The sequence below is a fragment of the Mus caroli genome, unplaced genomic scaffold (assembly GCF_978045245.1).
Source record: "Mus caroli unplaced genomic scaffold, Mus_caroli_1 scaffold_11, whole genome shotgun sequence".
Taxonomy (NCBI): Eukaryota; Metazoa; Chordata; class Mammalia; order Rodentia; family Muridae; genus Mus; species Mus caroli.
This window is the reverse complement of record NW_028227266.1, coordinates 71,371,385-71,392,056: the sequence shown is the minus strand read 5'-3', so window position 1 is coordinate 71,392,056 and position 20,672 is coordinate 71,371,385. Positions and strand designations below refer to the sequence as shown.

The 20,672-nt window shown below is 42.0% G+C and overlaps 1 protein-coding gene across 2 annotated transcripts in view; it reads right to left on the bottom strand.

Moving 5' to 3' along the window:
• Positions 1 to 20,672, bottom strand: part of Nedd4 (NEDD4 E3 ubiquitin protein ligase) — a 72,456-nt gene that overhangs the window by 23,843 nt on the left and 27,941 nt on the right. For both annotated transcript variants that reach the window (XM_085844782.1, XM_085844781.1), the window contains 7 exons: positions 16,905 to 16,955; positions 15,545 to 15,606; positions 13,894 to 13,993; positions 7,739 to 7,905; positions 4,341 to 4,458; positions 4,098 to 4,262; positions 295 to 360 (listed from right to left, as the gene is read on the bottom strand). In XM_085844782.1, the coding sequence (XP_085700908.1) occupies positions 295 to 360; positions 4,098 to 4,262; positions 4,341 to 4,458; positions 7,739 to 7,905; positions 13,894 to 13,993; positions 15,545 to 15,606; positions 16,905 to 16,955 (729 nt within the window). The remainder of the gene's footprint in view (positions 1 to 294; positions 361 to 4,097; positions 4,263 to 4,340; positions 4,459 to 7,738; positions 7,906 to 13,893; positions 13,994 to 15,544; positions 15,607 to 16,904; positions 16,956 to 20,672) is intronic.

Genomic DNA, 20,672 nt, shown 5'->3' with positions numbered 1-20,672 from the left:
GAGGGCACTGCTAAGGGAGGTGCTGGGAGATGAAAGCAAATGCCGACCTGGCTGCCACATACTGGACCAAATGATAGAGGCCACTGGGTAGACAACCCCACATCACATGAGCACGGGGCTTGCTTTACAAGAGAGCAAAGTCTCTGAGGCTTGACTTCCAAGGTTGTGCCCCATGTCTCCCCAGTCCCTTGCTAAGCAGTCACTCACACTCAGTGTTGTGATATGCAAGAATTAAAAAAATTAGCTGAGGTTTTGAATCTTTCATTCTTGGCTGAGGCAGAGGAGAAAACTCACCACAGGAAGTGTAGGCTGTTCCTCAAAGATACAGGTTTGCAAGCTGCCTCCTCCGCTGGAATGATTCTTAGGGGAGGAAACAAGTAACACTTTAGCTTTGCACTCAGAGCACAGGCAATGTAGGGAGGGTACAGGTGACACTGTAGGAGAGCAAGCATGCCAGGAGGGTGGGGTGGCTAAAACGTATAGAGGATGCCTTCTCTCCCCACCCTCCACCCTGGCTCTTCCACCTTCTGGTCCTCCACTGTAGTTGTAGACACGACTGGACTTGGATTTTCCCTGCGGATACCCACTCTAACTCATTCCTTTCCACTGTCATTCCTAGCAAGTTCAAACATGGCTTTTCTTGCTAGACCCAAATAAAAAAATTTCACCATTTGTCACCTTAATTACTCCGACAGTGACAAGGTATTCCTGCTTCAACCCTCATTTCTGCATGTCCAGATTGCCAGCTATAGCCAGAGGGCTGGATTTAACCTCCTCGTTCTCTGGCTACTGCCTTCAACAAAATTTCATCGAGTACTTGGATGTTCAGCACCAAACACTGTGCTCCCGCTCAGAACCTGGCCCTTCCTCATCCCCAGCCACGTCCACTCTGATAACTTATTTCCTGGAAATCCATTCTCTCTTCCCCTACACCTTGATCATAACCACTAACTGAAATATCTTAGTTATTAAATGACATCAAAACTTACAAACACACATACATAAAATCAGAATATCCGAAACTGTACTGTTTATGATAACACAAATGGTTAAACAATCTAAGTTCATCACAACAGGAAGTGGTGGATATTTTCAGGACAACTTGTTTTAGTGATTTTAAAAGAAGTACATTGATATCCATGGAAACAGTTCAATTAGTAAGTGAAAAATAATAACCAAAAGGGATGTGTAAGATGACGACAAGGGAACTAGAGTGTGGCTAGGAGATGAGACACATGCTCTGCACACATAAAGCTATTTGATTCTCATACCCCAAATCAACCAACCCACAAAAACACAGCAACACACACACAGACACACACACACACGCACACACACTTTAAAATTACATATAGGGGTTGTAAAAATGGCTCAGCAGTTAAGAGTGCTTGCTGCTCTTCCAGAGGAACAGAACTTGGAATCAGCACCTATCAGGTGGCTCACAACTACCTGTAAGTCCAGCTTCAAGGGACTTGATGTCCTCTCTTCTGGACTCCATGGGCACTACACTCATGTGTCCACGTGCACAAACCCATATACAGATACATATAAACTTGCACACATACACATTAAAAATAAATCTTCAAGCCGGGCGTGGTGGCGCAGAGGCAGGCGGATTTCTGAGTTCGAGGCCAGCCTGGTCTACAAACTGAGTTCCAGGACAGCCAGGGCTAGGGCTATACAGAGAAACCCTGTAACGAAAAACCAAAAAAAATAAAAATAAAAATAAATCTTCTGTAAAAAACTTTAAAGGTATGTAACTATATGTGTATAAATGTATGTTTATGGATAAATATATAATGTTTAAGACACTACATTTAAAACCATTAGTAGTCACTGAGGCAACATAATTCGGAAGTAAGAAGGAAGAACCATTTTTTACTTTGTAGGCCTCAATAATGTGTCAGGTTTCAACACATTCATGAAATAGTTGAAGAATATTTTTTTTAAATATTTATTATATATCTAAGAATACTGTAGCTGTCTTCAGACACACAAGAAGAGGATGTCAGATCTCATTATGGATGGTTGTGAGCCACCATGTGGTTGCTGGGATTTGAACTCAGGACCTTTTGAAGAGCAGTCAGTGCTCTTAACCGCTGAGCCATCTCTCCAGCCCAAGAATATTCTTAACAGGTGACAGTAACTCATATAAGGCCTAAGCATGACAAGGGCACACTGCTGCATCTGGTTTTTATTTTACACGGGTTCTGGGCATTATACTCAGGGACTTATATCTGCATGGCAAATACTTTTCTGAGTCATCTTCCCATACCTATTCTGTAAATCTGATAAATCCTTTCCTTAGACCCCTAACAAATACATTGATTAATCAAATGGAACACAGAACAGGCTGTGGAAGAAAGAAAGAAAAGGAGGCCAGTGAAGAGGTGATCTGTGGAGAGGTGACCTGACGGTAAGGACATACAACTATGTAGGTCTTCTTTTTTTTTTTTTAAAGAGATTTATTAATTATTATACATAAGTACACTGTAGCTCTTTTCAGATGCACCAGAAGAGGGCATCAGATCTCATTAAGGGTGGTTGTGAGCCACCATGTGGTTGCTGGGATTTGAACTCAGGATCTTCGGAAGAGCAGTCGGTGCTCTTACCAGCTGAGCCATCTCTCCAGCCCATAGGTGAAGCTTCTTGAGGAAGGAGCTAGAACTTAGCAAATGATTACCCACTGAGGTGCAACACTGAATGCTAGTTCTAATTGCTTGGCTCTGAGATGTGGTTTGAACGTGGCCATGAACAAGTAGGAATGGCTGGATTCCATTGACACCTTATTTATGGCAACAGGCAGCTGCAGATTTGGCACGCAGGGCGCAGTAATGACCCTGCACTAGAATGAAGTCCTGAGAGATCAAGGTGTTCTGTCCACTTTAGGACAGATGAACTCTCAGTGAGTGAGTAGTTGTGGCACCTTGTACCTGGCCAGCCAGAGAAATAATCACCAACTAAATAATGCAGTGAACGGCCAGAGTCAGACAGTCCACTCTGCCTTCTACTGAATCTGCCTCGATGATACAGATTATAAAAAGCCAGCCAGAGATTTTCACAGGGGTGTTATATGCTGGGATGCTTGTTTCTGGACCCTGTAGACAGTGAATGAAACCATTACTTCTCTCCTCATTTAATCAATATGCCTCTAATCTACACATGTGTACGGATGGGTGACATCTGTGATTTTATGTTAAAAGCTCATACAGGGAATAGAGATAGGTAGGTAAAAGCAGGACCAGGGTTCAATTCCCAGCACCCACATGGTAGTTCACAACTGTCTCTAACTCTAGTTGCTGGGGATCTGTCAGATACTTTGGGCCTTTGAGGGTATCAAACATAGACATGTTACATATACATGCAGTCAAAACACACACACATACACACACACACACACACTCACACAAAATCTTTAAAAAACAAAACAAAAAACACCCACCCCAAAAAACAATGTCAACTCACACAACCAAGACAGACAAGTAGCTTCCACCACTCATGAGCTAACCTGGCACACACAGGTAGAGTCATGGCAAATTCAAGCTGCCTTCTAAATTGTGTCTGAACATAGGAAAAACAACAACAACAACAAACAAAAAAACAAAACCAAGAAAACAAAATGAAACAAACCCATGACCTAAGCTGCAAAATAGCAAACAGTTGTCATGTGCACTCTTGTTTCTCTTCATCGAGTTGTGTCCTCACAGGAGGAGATCTGCGTTCCTCTCACACACAACCCCCCCACTTCCTGACACCATCCAGAGTAGTCTCTTGTCCCCCCAACCTCTTTAAAATTCCCCACGGAATCAAATCCCCCGTCCTCCCTGCCACCCCCTCACTGACAGTACGTGTTTCTTTGTGTGAAATGAGCAAGAACCACCGCTTGTGGCTTCAGTGATTCTGGTGGCAGTGGGTGAAGGACCCGAGAGCACAGGTCCATTAGGTCTATCCACATCCGCGCCACGGAGTGAGGGAAGGCTAAGTGAAAGCACCACACTGTAAAGTCCCAACATGTTACACGCATGTCACTGACGACAAACGTTTACATAAAACATAAGCTGTTAAATCAATGTATGACAAGATCTAAATCATCTTACTGAGCTGGTAACTGGCTGGCTGGTGGCTGGATTTCCACACACAGCAAGTCTGGTATTAAACTCCTCTGCAAGGTGAGTCTGCACATCAATGTGACCCGATGGAGGCGACTGGACAGCCTGACCACTATACTCGGTGTTTTCATCTTCTCGTACGATTTCCCAATTCTGAAAAGAGCAGAGTCCACACTCATCCACTGCATAACATGTGCTGGAAACGGGAACAAGAGAAGGAAGGGTTCATACCTCAGGGGACTCCCTGTTGTCAGGGCCATCCACATCCTCCGATATCTGCCGCCTGGTGGTAAATGCTCGCTGTGCTTGCAGCTGCATATCATCATTCTCTTCATCTGTGAGGTCATCCCTAGGGCAGAAGTGTAAGATGGCATGACCCCTGCCGTGTTACAGTTAGAATCATAATCAAAGACTCTGTGGTTACTAATACTTAGATTGAATTCACGGGTTTTGATCAAAAGCTATTTTGGTATGCTAATCATACTGTCAACACTTTGGTCTGGGAAACTAGGGCAGAAGAAAATGTACATTGGAAGTAGAAATCTCATGCAAATGTGTGAAGAGCTGATATTTAGTTCATCACTGTGCCTAGCTTGATTCTTATGCTATGATAAAACATTGACCAAGAGCAACCCAGGAAGGAAAAGGCTTATTTTATTTTACAGGTTCCAGTCATCACAAAGGGCAAGAATCTGGTCCTCATACAACCCAGGACCACTTTCCCAGGGTTGCCACTGCCAACAGTATGTTGTACCCTTTCACATTTATGATCAACCCAAAAAATGCCCCTCAGACATGTCCACAGGCACATATGAAGACAATTCCAACTACAGTTCCTCTTACCAGCTGAGAAAACTAGTGGCACAAATAATGTTTGACATGAAACTTGTTTACTATTCTTGTACCATGTCAGCATGAGATAGAAACCAAAGGCAGTTCTAAAGTAACAGGATGCCTCATGAAGGAATTAACTGGTGGGCTCGGTCTTAGCAGGGAGCCGTACCCCCCATGCAGGCATGCAAAAGGGGAATGGCAGGCAGTACAAGCACCCTACGACTGAACGTTTAATAGAGATCTAAGCCCAGGAAAAGCACACACTGTAGGCATGTCTGGGTTACAATGCCCTAGTTATTTCTGTCTATATTGAGACAAATCAGGAATGTTATTCACACAATCGGGAACAAAAATCTTTTTTTTTTTTTTTTTTTTTGGTTTTTCGAGACAGGGTTTTTCTGTATAGCCCTGGCTGTCCTGGAACTCACTTTGTAGACCAGGCTGGCCTCAAACTCAGAAATCCGCCTGCCTCTGCCTCCCGAGTGCTGGGATTAAAGACGTGCGCCACCACGCCTGGCTGGGAACAAAAATCTTAACTAAAAAATTTTTAAGTATTTATGTGTCATGTGTGTATACATGTGTGTGCCTTGGGCATGAGTGTGGAGGTCAGAAACCTACTTGCAAGAATTAGGTCTCTTTTTATCTTGTTGGTTCAGGGAAATCAAGCTCACTTAGCCATCTTAATGGCCCTCAAAATATTCATTTATTTGATGTCATATTAGAGCAAGATATTTCCTAAACTATCTTAAACTATTTCCATTTTTAAAATCAGTTCTTTTAAAATATAATTTTTACAATAAATAGTGGGTGAGATACACCTTTAATTACACCAATTAGGAGGCAGAGTCAGGTGGATCTCTTTGAGTTTGAGGCCAGCCTGGTCTACATGAGCTAGTTCCAGAACAACCAGGGCCATACAGAGTAAGCCCGTATTGAAAAACCAAAAAAACAAAAGTTCCAGGAGCTCTTACACTGTCTTTTGCACAGATATACATATAGGCAAAACAGCCATACATACAAAATAAAGTAAAAATTAAGAACAAAAGCCGGATATTGGACAGGTTGTGGTGCTATGTGGTCCACGGGTGCGCATACTGTTAGTGACTGTGTATAAGGAGATGGGAGTGCTTCACGTATATACCACTCATTCATATCACTTCTGGGTGATATCCTCATTTGCTTTTACAGCATTACCAACTACAGACACCTTGCCGGTTCACAGAACGTGAGAACTGTATCCAACTGTCTGTCGGGAGCATCGCCTCCCTTACCTCCCAGTCACAAGAAAATCATTCTCTATTGTGGCTTGTGAAAACATAAATTGTGACTAATGGATCTAAGAAGTGTTTAATTTTTTTTTCTTCCATCTGTATCCTGCCACCAGAAATTGACACCACCAGTAGAACACACGATTCTGTGTGGCAGGTCTGCCTGTCTGTCAAAGACAACAGGGTGGCTTGATGGAATGTCCCACTTGTACTTGGTGTGTGATCTCGCAGATCCTGATGGCCATGTGCTTGAGAGTGTGACCACTGGTCTACTTTGGAGGGTTTGAAAACAGACAGGACAAAAGTTTTTAGGAAGTATCAGAAGTATTGGAGGTGAATGGACTAGTAAGATAAATGATAAGGATGTGTCAAGCACTCACAGATTCAAAACAGCCACATGAGGCCACAGGAGAAGGAAGACAGGAGGATATCTGATACTGGGAATAGTATGCACAATTGTTGTTAGTTTTCTCATCTGTTTTCATCCTGGAGATTGAACCCAGGGCCTTAAGCTTGCTAGCAAGCACTTTCCTAGTGAATTAAACCTCTAACCCCAAATGAGATCACGGTGCAGTTTTATACTTTAAAAAAGCCACTAAGGAGCTATGAGCATGAACATATCCAAGGTTATTCTGACTTGCCTCTGCATGTGGGAAGATCCATGTCTACCATCTAAATTAGAGAAGGGTGTTAGGAAAGGACCCATTACTGTCTCCTCTGTGAGTTAACAATAATTTCTATTTTAAAAATGAAGTGCTGGGTTGTGGTTCAGTGGGAAAGAACTTGTTTAGCAGGAATGAGGCACTGGCTCCAAACTCTAGCAGCACAAAAATACTGCAGAAAGTTAAGAATAACCTTGAACTTGCGATCCTGCCTATACCTTCATCTTTTTTTTTTTTTTTTTTTTTTGGTTTTTCGAGACAGGGTTTCTCTTTATAGCTCTGGCTGTTCCTGGAGCTCACTTTGTAGACCAGGCTGGCCTCGAACTCAGAAATCCGCCTGCCTCTGCCTCCCGAGTGTTGGGATTAAAGGTATGCGCCACCACGCCCGACCTGCCTCTACCTTCAAGTGCAGAGATTAGAGGGGCGCCACCATATGTCGTCTTATGTGATGCTGGGGACGGAACTCAGGGTCTCCTGTAGACCAGTGAGCCACAGCTCTAGCCTAAAATTGTTTTTCAAGATATGTTTTGTTTTTTATGACATGTGTGTATATAGATGTGAGCATGGCATGACACACATGTGGTGGTCAGAAGACAGATTTGGTAATCACTTCTCTCCTTCTACTATGTGGGACCTGGAGATTAGGCTGGGTGGCAAGGGGCCTTCACACACCAAGCCATCTTGCTGGCCTCCAAATATTTTTTAAAACAATATCAAATCATTTTTTAAAAAATCACAGCTAAGATAGAAGTTTTTCAGTGGTGGTTAGCCTACAATTCAGGGGTCCCTATACCACTATACGCCTACTCGAATCACAGCATTAACAGGCCAAGGAGCAGCAAAATCTATGCAGACTGGCACATACTCAGGGCTTGGCCTTTTCCACTGTGTTCTTCTAGATTCATGGTTTACGTAGTAGGTCCTTCCAAGGACATCCTGCCTCTCTTCCCATCCTGGAGGTAGGGGAGAGGGTTCTGGTGGATGCTGCAAATGAGTGGCAGCATCTGGTTGGTCCAAAACAACCCAGCCAGGCTGAAAAACAGAACGGAAGCAATTAGCTTGACTTAAAAACAAAACAAAACAAAACCCTACAAGTTACAAATAAAAATCACAAATAAAGGAAATTAAAAGAGAATTTATGTTCAATTTTAGAAATGTGAATAACAGAATTAGTTCATGCTCAATCCTCAAAGCCAGAATGTGAATGCTTTGTAAGCAAGGCTTTCCTGCAGAATGATAAACGTCTAAAAGGTGTTTGAGAATACTTATTTCCAAAAAGCATAAAACACAAAACAAAACATACAAACAAACAGAATAAGACAATAAACCCCCTGCAAAAATGACGGACAACAAAAACCAAATGCTTTATAAAACTGAATAAGGCTGTGACACGGGGGTGTGTGCTAGGGAAACGAGGAACACAATTGGAGCCAGTGTGACCGCAGCCACTCTCTCAGCCACACACAGCTGAAGCCAGGCAGGGAAAGAGATCCACAGACACTAGAGACATGAAAAGCTGTCCACTGAGGCCAACCCCGAGAAGCCCAACAGAGGCAGTGAGAGTGACTAAGAAATAGTCACTACTCGGACTGTGTGTGTGTGTGAGTGTGAGATGACAGATCCGTCACTGTGAGACTGGAGTCTGCATTTTCTATTTCTCCCTAGCCCCAGAACAAGGATTGTGGCCATGTCATAACACTCAAACAAGAAATTTTAAAAGAAGAAATGCCCAGGAATTTGGGTCTTTAAAGAGACAAAATGCACAAAACCCTAGGGGAGTTAAATAGTAAGGAATTAAGTGGAAAAGTTATTAAGTTTTACCATGCTTTCATATTAAAAACCTTGTAACAGGGGCTTGAGAGGTTGCTCAGTGATCAAGCACATACTGTTCTTGCAGAGGGCCTGAATTTGGTTACCAGAACCACTATCAGGTGGCTGACAACTTCCTGTAACTCCAGTATCAGGGGATCTGATATCTTTGGCCTTCACAGATACATGCAGTCAAACACTCACGCCCACATATGCAAGCACACACACACACACACACACACACACACACACACACACACACAGGGCTGGGGAGTGTAGCTCAGTTGGTAGAGTCTGGGAATAGCAGGAAGTCCTGCATTCAGCCTGGACACCACATACAGCAGGCATGATGGATCAATTTCCCAGGGCAAATCTGTCAAAATTCTGATACAATTATTATGTTACAGACTTTTTTTTAAATAATGAGAGCTAATTGTCAAGTTCAAGTAGAAACACAAACAAGTAAGTCATAACCAACAACATTCTAAGGGAGAAGAGATGTGTGGACAGTTCTGTCACAGAAAACAGCCTGGGTCTAAGCTGTACACACACAGCGCAAAAGGCGACTGGGAAACAGAAAGAACAAAACCCAGAGGAACGCGGCATTCAACAGACACATTTTACATCTATGGGAAAATTATTTGGAGAATAGGTACTTGTTGGGAAAAAAATTAATTCACATTCCTACCTAGTATCTTATACCAAGATATACAACAAACTGAATAATATTCAAATGTTTAAAAAACAAACCCAAGGAGTGTTAGAACAACTTTGGAGAAATGTAAAGCAGTGTGCTCCAGAGTGGGAAGCAACTAAACATGACGGCAAATCTAGAAAGCACAAATGAGAAGAATTCTGCACTGGACATGGAAACTTATAAACATATCACACCCTAGCCCTGCTAAATCAAAGGAAAAGCAGACATACAGGAAAGGTCTTCATTACTGTGACAGATAAACCCCAGGATAGTGACTGGGCTTCTACTCCCTGGGCTGGCAATGAGTGTACAGGCAGATGCAGGCTGGGAGGAGCAGCCCAATCCTTGGAGGCTGCACCTGACAAGAGAGGGCCAGTAAGAGCAGCAGGTGGAGGCTGAGAGGAAGAGGGGTTGCGGGAATGGGGGGAGGACTGGAGAATTACTGTTTGTTTGTTGTATATCTTAGTGTAAGATACTAGGTAGGGATGTGAAGGGGAGCTGAAGGGAGCTGAAGGGCATTCTATGTGGGAAGCTAAAGTTGGTCCCCATCACGTGTAGTCTCTTTTTCTCGTTTCACTGCTATGGGAGCTGATACTCAAATTCTATTCTCTTCTTTTCCTCTTACTTCATCTCCATTTTTTTCTTTCTGTCTTCCTTTCTTGTAGACCATCATAATGTGCTACTTTATAAAGGGAACTCTAATCCTGTGTACAGTCAAACTGCATCTCTCAGGACTTGGTCTCAGAAGGCATGATCTGAGTTTGTTACAGTCTGTTAACAGTCTCTGGTAGACTGTTTAGCTCAAGATTTCCTCTCAATTACTCATTTCTTTATTCTATGTGTTTAGATGTTAGCACCTGAGCATAACATGCAGTGCAGTGCCGGTGAATGGCAGAAGGCATCGTGTTCCAGGAAACTGCAGTTACAGATGGTTGTAAGCCACCATGTGGGTACTGGGAATTTAATCTGAGACCTCTAGAAAAGTATCCAGTGCTCTTAACCACCTAGCCATCTCACCAGTCCCGGGATTTCTTTATTCAATGTGGCCAATGGCTACTTTGCTCTCAGATAAATAAAGTCTATCAGTAAAAATGAATTTACTAAGGAGAATAAAAGAAAAGAAGACACAAAGGTGGATTATAGAGGAAAAGGTGATGGGGAGGGGGTGGGAGCTGAAGGCAGACAGTGGCAGTGACTGTGATCAAGGTAAATTACATGTACGGAGGGACATGTCAGAAGGAAAGCAGCCTTCTAGGATTCCGTGACATCAACAAGAAAGGCTGTTTAAAAAGGAATCCCACGCCAGGCGTGGTGGTGGCACATGCCTTTAATCCCAACACTTGGGAGGCAGAGGCAGGCGGATTTCTGAGTTCGAGGCCAGCCTGGTCTACAAACTGAGTTCCAGGACAGCCAGGGCTATACAGAGAAACCCTGTCTCGAAACAAACAAACGAACGAACGAACAAACAAACAAACGAACGAAAGAAAGAAAAAAAGAAAAAGAAAAAGAAAAAGAAAGGGGATCCCACTGCTGAGCATGAAAACAAGACACTACACAGGGACAGCTCAACGGTTAGGAGAGCTTGCCCTACCATTTCCAGTACTCACACCAGGTGACTCACCAGTGGCCTGAAGCCCAGTGCAGGGAGGGCTGATGCCCTTTGGCCTCCGCAGGTACCTGCACACTCCAAGTGTGTAAGGGTGCATGCAAGCCATGTATGTGGGGGTCAGAGGACCTGCTGTTGCAGTTAGTTCTTTCCTTTCCCCCTCCTATGCAGGGCTCCTTCTTGCTAACTCTGGCACTGAGCTAGCTGCTCCTTAGGCTTCCAGGGGATTCATCTTGCTGAGGAATACGATCAAGTGGGCTGAAGTTGGAGCTTAACCTTGGGGCTTCTGGCTTGTGACCACTAAGCCGTCTTCCTGGCACAAGAGCATTTCTTTGAAAATGTATATTACTTTTTAAAGATCTGCTTTAGTGTTGTCAATGTAAATTCAGTAAGAAAAATGGGGGGAGGGGGAGGAAAGGTACTGAATTTCTTATTTTAAGGCTTTAGAAAATGAAATGGTTTCAAGTTTGAGAAAGTACAACTATACACCCAAACACTACTGGAAAAAAGTATTTTCCGTCTTCCCTAAGAAATATGGATTATCTATTTTCCTCATAAAATAATTTTCTACAAGGCAAGAAATCCTAATTACTAGTCTTAAAGCCAATATGCAAATACCTACAATTTAATGGAGTCAGAAGGGCCAGAAAGCAAGTACAAAGTACTTAGACAAACATTTTACCCTAAACTTGTAGAATTCGTACAGCTCACCCGATGATTGAAAATAACACAAAATGAAACGTTACACAAAGCTAATCAGAGCCACACTATACTCAAAAATGTACGATGCCCAGAGCTCACCTCCCTCCAAAGTTACAATTGTTTTTTTCAAATAGCAGAATTTTAAATATTTAGTCACAAACTACATATCAAAGGACCAGGCAAGACGTCTCTGGTCTCTCGCTGCCCAGAAGATAAATAAGCACATTCATGGGTCTGAATTCCTCAGCCTTTTCATAAATAAACGACACACTTACATCTCTTGAAATTATAAGGTGGCCTCTGAAGGAATTCAAACATTGTGATGGGAAGCCAAAGCATAAAGCAAGGCCAGTGTACACCACAGAGGCAAACCATGAATGAGGTGCCTGTGATCCATGCTCAAGCAAAGCTGGGGCGAGCTCCCATGTAATGAAATGCTGCTAAACTTCAAAGTCTCTGGGAAAGCCTTTTCTTCCCTCATAGCAAAGTCTTCATTTGAAACAGAAATTCAAATGCAAGAAACCCTCTGCGTGACAAGGCCATGGACAGACATTTGTACCCCAAAACATCTCTTAAAAGCTTGCAATATGGGCCAGTGAGATGGCCACAAGTTAAAGGCACTGTGAATGAAGGTGAGACCTCATAGTGGAAGGAAGGGACAATGTTCTTCAATGTCCTCTGACTTCTGCAGTGTTCTACGGAACACCCATGCACACGAGCGAGCATAAACCCACGAGCACACTCCGTGGAGGAAGGAAAAATGAACGAATGTGAGCAGGGGCTGGAGAGACAGCAGGTAAGACCACTCACTGGGTTCAATTCCGGCACCCACATAGCACAACTACCTGTAACTCCAGATCAAGTGGATCTAAACCAGCACCTCTGACCTCATGAGTACCAAGCATACACTAACCTGACATATAAACACCCACATAAAAGAAACAAATAAAATAGTCAGAGAAAATAAATGTATATTTGAAAATTTAAAACTAAAGACCCAACAGATCAGCAGAAAAGGTAACCAAGCAGGGGCTAACTATTTACTTAAGAGAACGGTGACAAGGTTCAGTCAGCAATGCGGGGTCATCTATCGTCTATTATTTAAGGAAAAAACAACTTTCTTTCTACCCTCAAACATTTCCCTACAAAGTAAAATCTCACTAACACATAGAATACCAAAAGCTTTGCTAATCCACTTCCTGCTCAAGGCACCCAAGCACATGAGCTAGAGCCCACACCTCAGGGATATCCCCTCGTCTCATAGCTCTCAGAGACCAGAGCAAACCCTCAACCAAAGAGAGACACACCTGGAAGAAAGCACACACAACAAAGAACCTTCCAGAACAATCAGGTTAGATGCACATTCAATCAATCTCTCTCTCTCTCTCTCTCTCTCTCTCTCTCTCTCTCTCTCTCTCTGTCTCTCTCTCTCTGTGGTAGAATAAATGTTTAAATTTAAACCTTTTGATGAACTGTCTCTAAGGGCATCACAGAAAGGAGGTGGTTTTGTCTTTTGAAAGCCAGGGAAGAAACCCTAAAGGCGACCTGGTGCAGTCCTTCTCCCCCACAAAAGAAAAACCTAGCAGATCAGAGGTCACATGGCTGTGGGAAGCAGAGCTAGCTTGTTCCAGGGGCTCAGCTATCAAAGCCCAAGCCACCCTGCTACTCTTCCTCCATGTACCCAGATGTGTGGCTCTGTTCAGGCACCTGGTTTGATTTTTTATTAATTCTGTCACCTGTGAGAACCATGAATTAACACGTACTTCAAATAAACATGACAAGAAAAGCAAAATTAACTAAATGTCCTTAGAGTTTTATACTAATGTAATTAGTATATAGAAACAGAGCAATTTTAACATAGTAAGATGTCTATAGATTTAGCTTTACAAACACCTATTTTCTTATTGTAAAGTAGACTAGGACATAGTTTTTCAAAAAAACTAAAGACAATGACATAATTATAATAAACACCTACATTGATAAATATTGCATTTCCTATTTCTACCTGTAAGTCTACCAATAACAACCACTCTACAGAAATACTGTCAGAGAAAAAACTGCTTAAGGGACATTTGGTCAAATCAACATCATGGTGATTTTCATTGCATGCATCAGTTTCCTTGAAAACCATGTTTTTCTACCAAGTATATAGAGCGATATCTGACAGCCCCATTTCAGCCTAAGCAAACATTCCTGGGAATCTTACCTCTAACTCCTCAGCCTGGTCTGCGTTTTCATCTTCTGAGCCATTTTTAGGTAAATAAGTCATTTTTAATCTCAGATAACCTTTAACTCTTGATTTGTGACTGTGGGAAAGAAAACAATTACTAATGAAAATTGAACATCAAGAAGAGAGGATTTATCTGCAGCACAGTCAATGCGGGAAGTGTCTTTACAGCAATTGGAGGGACGGCTGGCAGGGCGAGCAAAAAAGGAGGGAAAATATTTGCTTAGTTATTCCTGCTATGCATGTATTGCAATCGGTCCAGAACGAGAGGAAGAAAAGAGATTCAACTCCTAGACTTCTACAGGAATAGAGAACTTCTCTTGCAGACAGAATAAGCAACCACAAAGCCAAAGCTCCTTTATGTTGTTTTAAAATTTGTATTACAAAGACTAGGTTAAAGCAGCCATTTTTAAATGAAAAAGATTTCAGTGTCCATAATACACTGTTCCATGCATTTCTTTGTTAGAAAACATAAAGCAAGTGCTATGGTTTTCCCAGATGGGTTACTTTTACATGTGATAATTAATTACACATTCTAAATTGATTTTAATTGGCCAAGTGGCACAAAAGACCAAAAGGAGTTTCATTTAGAACTTAGGATTTTAAATTTGGACAACTGGAGAGATGGCTCTGTGGTCACGAGCATTTTTTGTCCTTGCAGGGGATCCAGGTTCAGTTTCCACCACCCACAGGGAGGCTCACATATGGCTGGAACTCCCATTCCAGAGGATCTCATACACTCTTCTGGCCTCCTTTACCCCCGAATGCATGCATTGCAAAGACATGCACTCATGTCAAACACTCATACACATTAAATAAAAGTGAGTAGGTCCTTTTTAAAGGTTAAATTTTTAGTTATAAAAAGGAACCAAGTAACTCAGTTCAGGAAAATGTAATTGCAAGTGCACTAACTGGGTTTAAATTTTATTCACTATTCGTGCTATTTTCTCTATGGGAATCTTCTAAAATATTTTTGAAATTAAATTTTGCAAAATATACTCAAGTATATTCTGAATTTGTTTTTGTATAGATCAAGCTGGACATTTGTTTTACATGAAATACAGCTACTAGATAAATAAGGGGGACAAATCATTCCTAATTTTTGTGTCTATTTAAGAATTTTATTTGGAATATGAACAAAGTACACTGCTTAAAGATACATATGTGATTCTGTGTGTATGCGTGTTGTATGTATGTGTGCATGTGTGTTGGGTCCACTGAAAGAGTAGCAAGCACATTTAACAATTGAGCCATGTTTTCCAGCCACCTGAGTTTATTTTAAAGTCTGAAATAACTAAAGCTTTTAAAAGAAATAATATTAATTTATTTAAGTAGCTTATTTATAGGGTGTTTAGATCCTGGATTTTTAAAGAGGAGAGTAAGGTTTAATGAAGACATAAATGTATAATATGTGTACTGTATGTGGAGGGATGGCTGAATGGTTCAGGAGCACTGGCTGCTCTTGCAGAGAACCTACATACAATTCTTAGCAGCCACATGGGAGTCTGACACCTTCTCTTGGCCTCCTTGGGAACTGCATAACATGGTGCATATTCAGGCAGACACTAATATACATAAAATAAAATCGCAACTATTAACCTTAATAAACTAATCTTACATATTTACTGACCTTCTTGGATGAAGAACAAAATCTTTAAATGTATATGGTCTCTCCATTCTTGGGTTTTCAGTCTAAAATGAGAAAGGGGGTTGAGTACTTATAATGAAAGGCAGACTGAAGAACGAGAAAAGAAGGTTTAACTTGTTAAGAGTCAGCTGGTAACCACATGGCTTTGGCTTCCTACACAGGAACTCCAGCAAACTCCATAACTAAGGGGGGAACCAGCAGAGGGGAGGGAGTGTGGGGAAGTAGGGGTGTAGGCTGAGATGTGGGAGCAGGCAGGACCCAGGCAGTAGAGGACAGTACAGTATGGGTAGAACCCTGCCCCAAAAGAACATGGGATATGTACTATGTCAGCAGCTTGACTCTGTTAAGAGTATACAGAGAATTCTAAAACAAAAGCAAAAACTCCTCTCCAACGCTGAGAGGAGTGTGGGCGGCCACCTTCCCACAGCAACCCTCTGCTTTGTATTACTTCTCTCTGGCTTTGCGTTGGCTACCCTCTATGCCTTGAAAGTTATTTACATCAAAGTTCTCACTATAAAGCCAGGCTGACCTCAATGTTGTAATCCTCCTGCCTTAGCCTCCTTCCAAGTTTTTACATGGAAGACTATGCACAATGAGAAGCTATTTCCTTAAAGTTTTTTGAAAGTATTTTCTTTGGTTCTTTTCTACTGTCTTCTGACTTTCTTTTGATCCACCTATGTTGACTAAGGTTTTGCACCTGGTCCTTCATTTAGACACCAAGAACCCTCAACCCTTCCTGTTTCTTTTCCCTACACAATTTTCTTATATGCTGCTACTAACTGCCCACATTCAACTTTCAATTTTCTACAATGTCTTATCAGAATTACATATGGCCAAAATGTGCACTGAATGTGTACAGGATCCATGAGAAGCCAGAAGAGGGCACTGGATCCCATACCAGTGAGGTTTCTAGTGGTTGTGCGCGGTCAGGTGAGTGCAGGGAGCTGAGCCCTCCACTGAGCCATCTCTGTAAGCCCCCAGTGACATTTGATTCTGAAAGGCTACCTAAGCCTTTCCCACTGTTGTGTTTCCAACTCCATTCTCAGGAGTGTTAATGGTCCTTTGGTCTCTTAGTCTCTCACATCCAGTATGTGAGCCCAGGCTCTTGCTGTTTATGGGGATAATTCCAAACCCTTAAAATCCAGGCTCCATCTTGCCTACCAATCCCTGTGGTTCAGTTTCTTGAAGCTCACGTAAGGAAAGGAGATGAGTGAAAAGGAAAAGTGAAATAAATTTCAGGAAACAGCTGATATACTAAAGATTCACATTAGCAGTTATTAAAATTAAAAAAAAAAAACAAACCACAAATACAAAACCCAAAACCATGGATGCCAATACTAACCGGTAAAGGATAGAGAGGGACATCCACTTGACCTAGGAAATCATCTCTTGTCTGTAAAAGAAAGGATAAAGAGCATTACGAGTATATTCACTTGATGAGAAACCATCATTTATACACACAGAAGTAAGTTGTTGTTAAATCCACTGAAGCACCGATGGAAAGTCAATGGCAAACAAAAGCAGAGTGATATGGTGCCCCCTGGGTGACACAGCAGAAACTCCAGTCTTGCAGATAATCACTACACACTCAGGCAAGTATAGACACACCAATGCACAAGAGAATAGCAGTAGAGGTAGGAGGAACCAGGCATCACACATGAACTGTTCAGTCCTTAAGCAAACATCTGCAAAGTTCAGGCTTGAGGGGTGGGAAAGCCATGTGTGGAGCTAACAACACAATAGAAAAGTAGGCAAGAAACCGCAAGAAAAAAAACAAAAAACAATGACCCTCAATGGTCCCTGAACCGCCCTCCTTAAAGGCACAAGATTTAAAAGACAGAGTATAAACCCCAGGCAATGTTCATCCAAAGAGAAACAGCTTGTAATCCAGTAAGTCAGTTAGTTTGCTAGGCTGAGAGTCAACAGTCTTCCAAGAAAAGGAACACAACTTACTTTCTCTCAAACCCGAACCATATGCAATGAAACATACAACACAGGGCAAGGAGCTAGGCAGAAAATTATTTGAAAAACTCAAAGTAGACAAAGTTTTTCCAGGTTTGAGAAAATAAAAGCTTTAATTTCAATAAACTGATGCCCTATAACTCTGAATTATGAATGAATAAGCACATCATTATTAAATGCTAGAAATTATGGGAAAATCTTGAAAGATGCCAAATTTAAAAACAAAAACAAGGGCTGGTGAGATGGCTCAGTGGGTAAGAGCACCCGACTGCTCTTCCGAAGGTCCAGAGTTCAAATCCCAGCAACCACATGGTGGCTCACAACCATCCGTAACGAGATCTGGCGCCCTCTTCTGGAGTGTCTGAAGACAGCTACAGTGTACTTACATATAATAAATAAATAAATCTTAAAAAAAAAAAAAAAAAAACACCAAAAACCACTGCACACAGGAAATAAAATATACATGGTGGTGCTAAAGGGGGGTTAAGAGTGCATGCTGCTTCTCTAAGGACCCCGGGGTGGTTCCCGGCTCCTACACTGGGTGGCTCACAACTGCCTACACCTCCTCCTCCTCCACAGTATCTGATAGCTTTTCTGGTCTCCACAGGCATCTGCACTCCCATGTACCCACACATAACACCTTCACACATCAATTTTTAAAATCTTTAAGTGCATGAGTGTTTTGCTTTCATGTGTATGTGTATATGTGTATGTATGTATGTATGTGTGTGTGCACCATGTGCACTCAGTGTCTAGGGAGGCCAGAAGCTGGTGTCTGATCTGGAACTGGAGTTGCAGACTGTAAGTTGCCATGCAGGTGCTGGGAGTTGAATCTGGATCCTCAGAAGAAGGAGCTAGTGCTCTTAGCCATTTGAGCCACCTCTCTAGCCCCCATATATACATAATTTAAGAAAGAATACAAATAATGGCAGGTTATCCATTAAAAACACTGAAAGCAAGAAGACAAAAGATTGCTGTTTATCAAGTATCTAGAATTCTCATCTAGCAAAGAAATATCCCTCAAAATTAAAAGGAAAACAAGAGGCTTATGGCGGATAACAAGAGACAAGTTTGCCGTCGGTGGGCTGGTAGGACATGTGGGAGGAAGCACTGCACACGGTGAAAGGCACGAGAGCGAAGGTCAGGTTCAAAGAGGGAAAGAGCCCCAAATTCACCAGCTATAGGCTGGGCGGCAGCCGAGTGGGTGAAAGCATTTGCTCTACAAGCTAGAGGACATGAGTTCAAACCCGAGAACTAACACAAAAGCTGGAGAGCTTGCTCAGCAATTCAAAAGGGTCTGAGGGTTTGATTCCTAGCATTCACATGGTAGCTTACAACTACTGAAATTCCAAGTCCAGAGGGTCCTATGCCCTCTTCCAGCTTCCTGCTCCTTTTGTAGAAGACCTGGATTAAGTTCCTAGCACCCAAGCCTGCCCACGTTAACATTTGTACCTGTAACCCCAGTTGTGGCAATCTGACACTCTATCTCACCCCCCATACCTACAGACAAATAATTGAAAATAAATTAAAATTTTTTAAAAGCTTTGACATACAATCCACACAAAGTTTACCTAAACTGAAGGTGTTATGTCGACAGGTGGGAGTGCATGCTGAGGCTGGAGATTGACATGTTGAAACCGGGTGCTTTCCTCTATCCCTCTCTGCCTTAATTTTTAAGAAATATTTATTTTTATTTTATGTGCATTGTTGTTTTGCCTGCATGTGTGTCTGTTAGGTTATCAGATCCCCTGAACTGGAGTTACAGTTATGAGCTGCCATGTGTGTGCTGGGAACTAAACCCAGGTCTAAACAGGGTTTTATCTTTAAAAAAAGTGGTCCATGTGTTTCCTAGACATACCTGTCTGTCCCTGTTCTCTAGTGCCACGAGCCTCACCCATCTTTTTTTTTTTTTTAAAGATTTATTTACTTATTATGTATATAGCATTCTGCCTGCAAATGTGACTGCAGGCCAGAAGAAGGCATCACATTCCATTACAGATGGTTATGAGCCCCCATGTGGCTGCTGGGAATTAAATTCAGGACCTTTGGAAGAGCAGCCAGTGCTCTTAACCTCTGAGTCATATCTCCAGCCCCTCATCCCATCTTTAACAGATGGAAACCACCACAGGGAATCTGCATATTGTTGGTAAAGTCGGACGGATTAACAGGCTATATTAACAGTTCATGAAGTTGACCTATAATACAGCAAGCATCAATTTCACTGAAATTATAACACTGACCTCAACACAAACAAACAACCAAACAAAAAAACAAAAACAAAACAAAACATCATTGACAGGTAAAATTTAGAACTCAAGATAAAACATTTTACACTTTCTTCAACTAAGAACACTTAATATTTTAAAATGAAGGTTAAAACTCCCTCCTTGGGCATGTGAGATGACTGGGTTGGTAGAGTGTTTGCTATGCAAGCATGAAGATCTGAATTTGCATCCCCAGAGCTGACATAAAGATTAGTTGTGTTGGGGTAGACAGCACAGCAATCTGAGTACTTGGTGACATGGATTTGGTTCTCAGAACCCACATGGTAGCTCACTACTAATGCCTGTAACTCCAGAACCAGGGGATATGATACCAGCTTCCAGGCTCCGTAGGCTCTGTACACACATGGGACACAGATATGCAAGCAAAACACCCATACACATAAAAAATAATACAGCTAAAAAAAAAAAATGAAGGCTGGGTATGGTACTCTGAACCTATTGCCTAGCACTAGGAGCCTAGGGCAGGAAGGGTCCCTGGAACTCAATGGCCATTCAGTCTAGCCCAATGGGTGACATCCAGGTTCAGTGAGGGGAGTAGAGGAAAACATTCAACATCAACCTGTGGCCATGTGTACAAGCACCATGACATCAGGAGCACTATCATGAGTATGGCATACACAAAAAGTACAAACAAAAAACAATTTGTAAGCCACACCACCCTGCATAGTATGACCTCATTATTTAACTGAGGTTAACTATATCTTCATTGCCAGTTTACAAGTTAACAAACTTGAAATCCATAATCTAGTGATCTGCAGACCTGTATTAAAGAGCAGTGAACACTAGTGGACTACACAGTGCTGTTCATTTAAGGTTTATCAATGATATAATATTATATTAATTTGGTAAATTTTCTGTGTAGC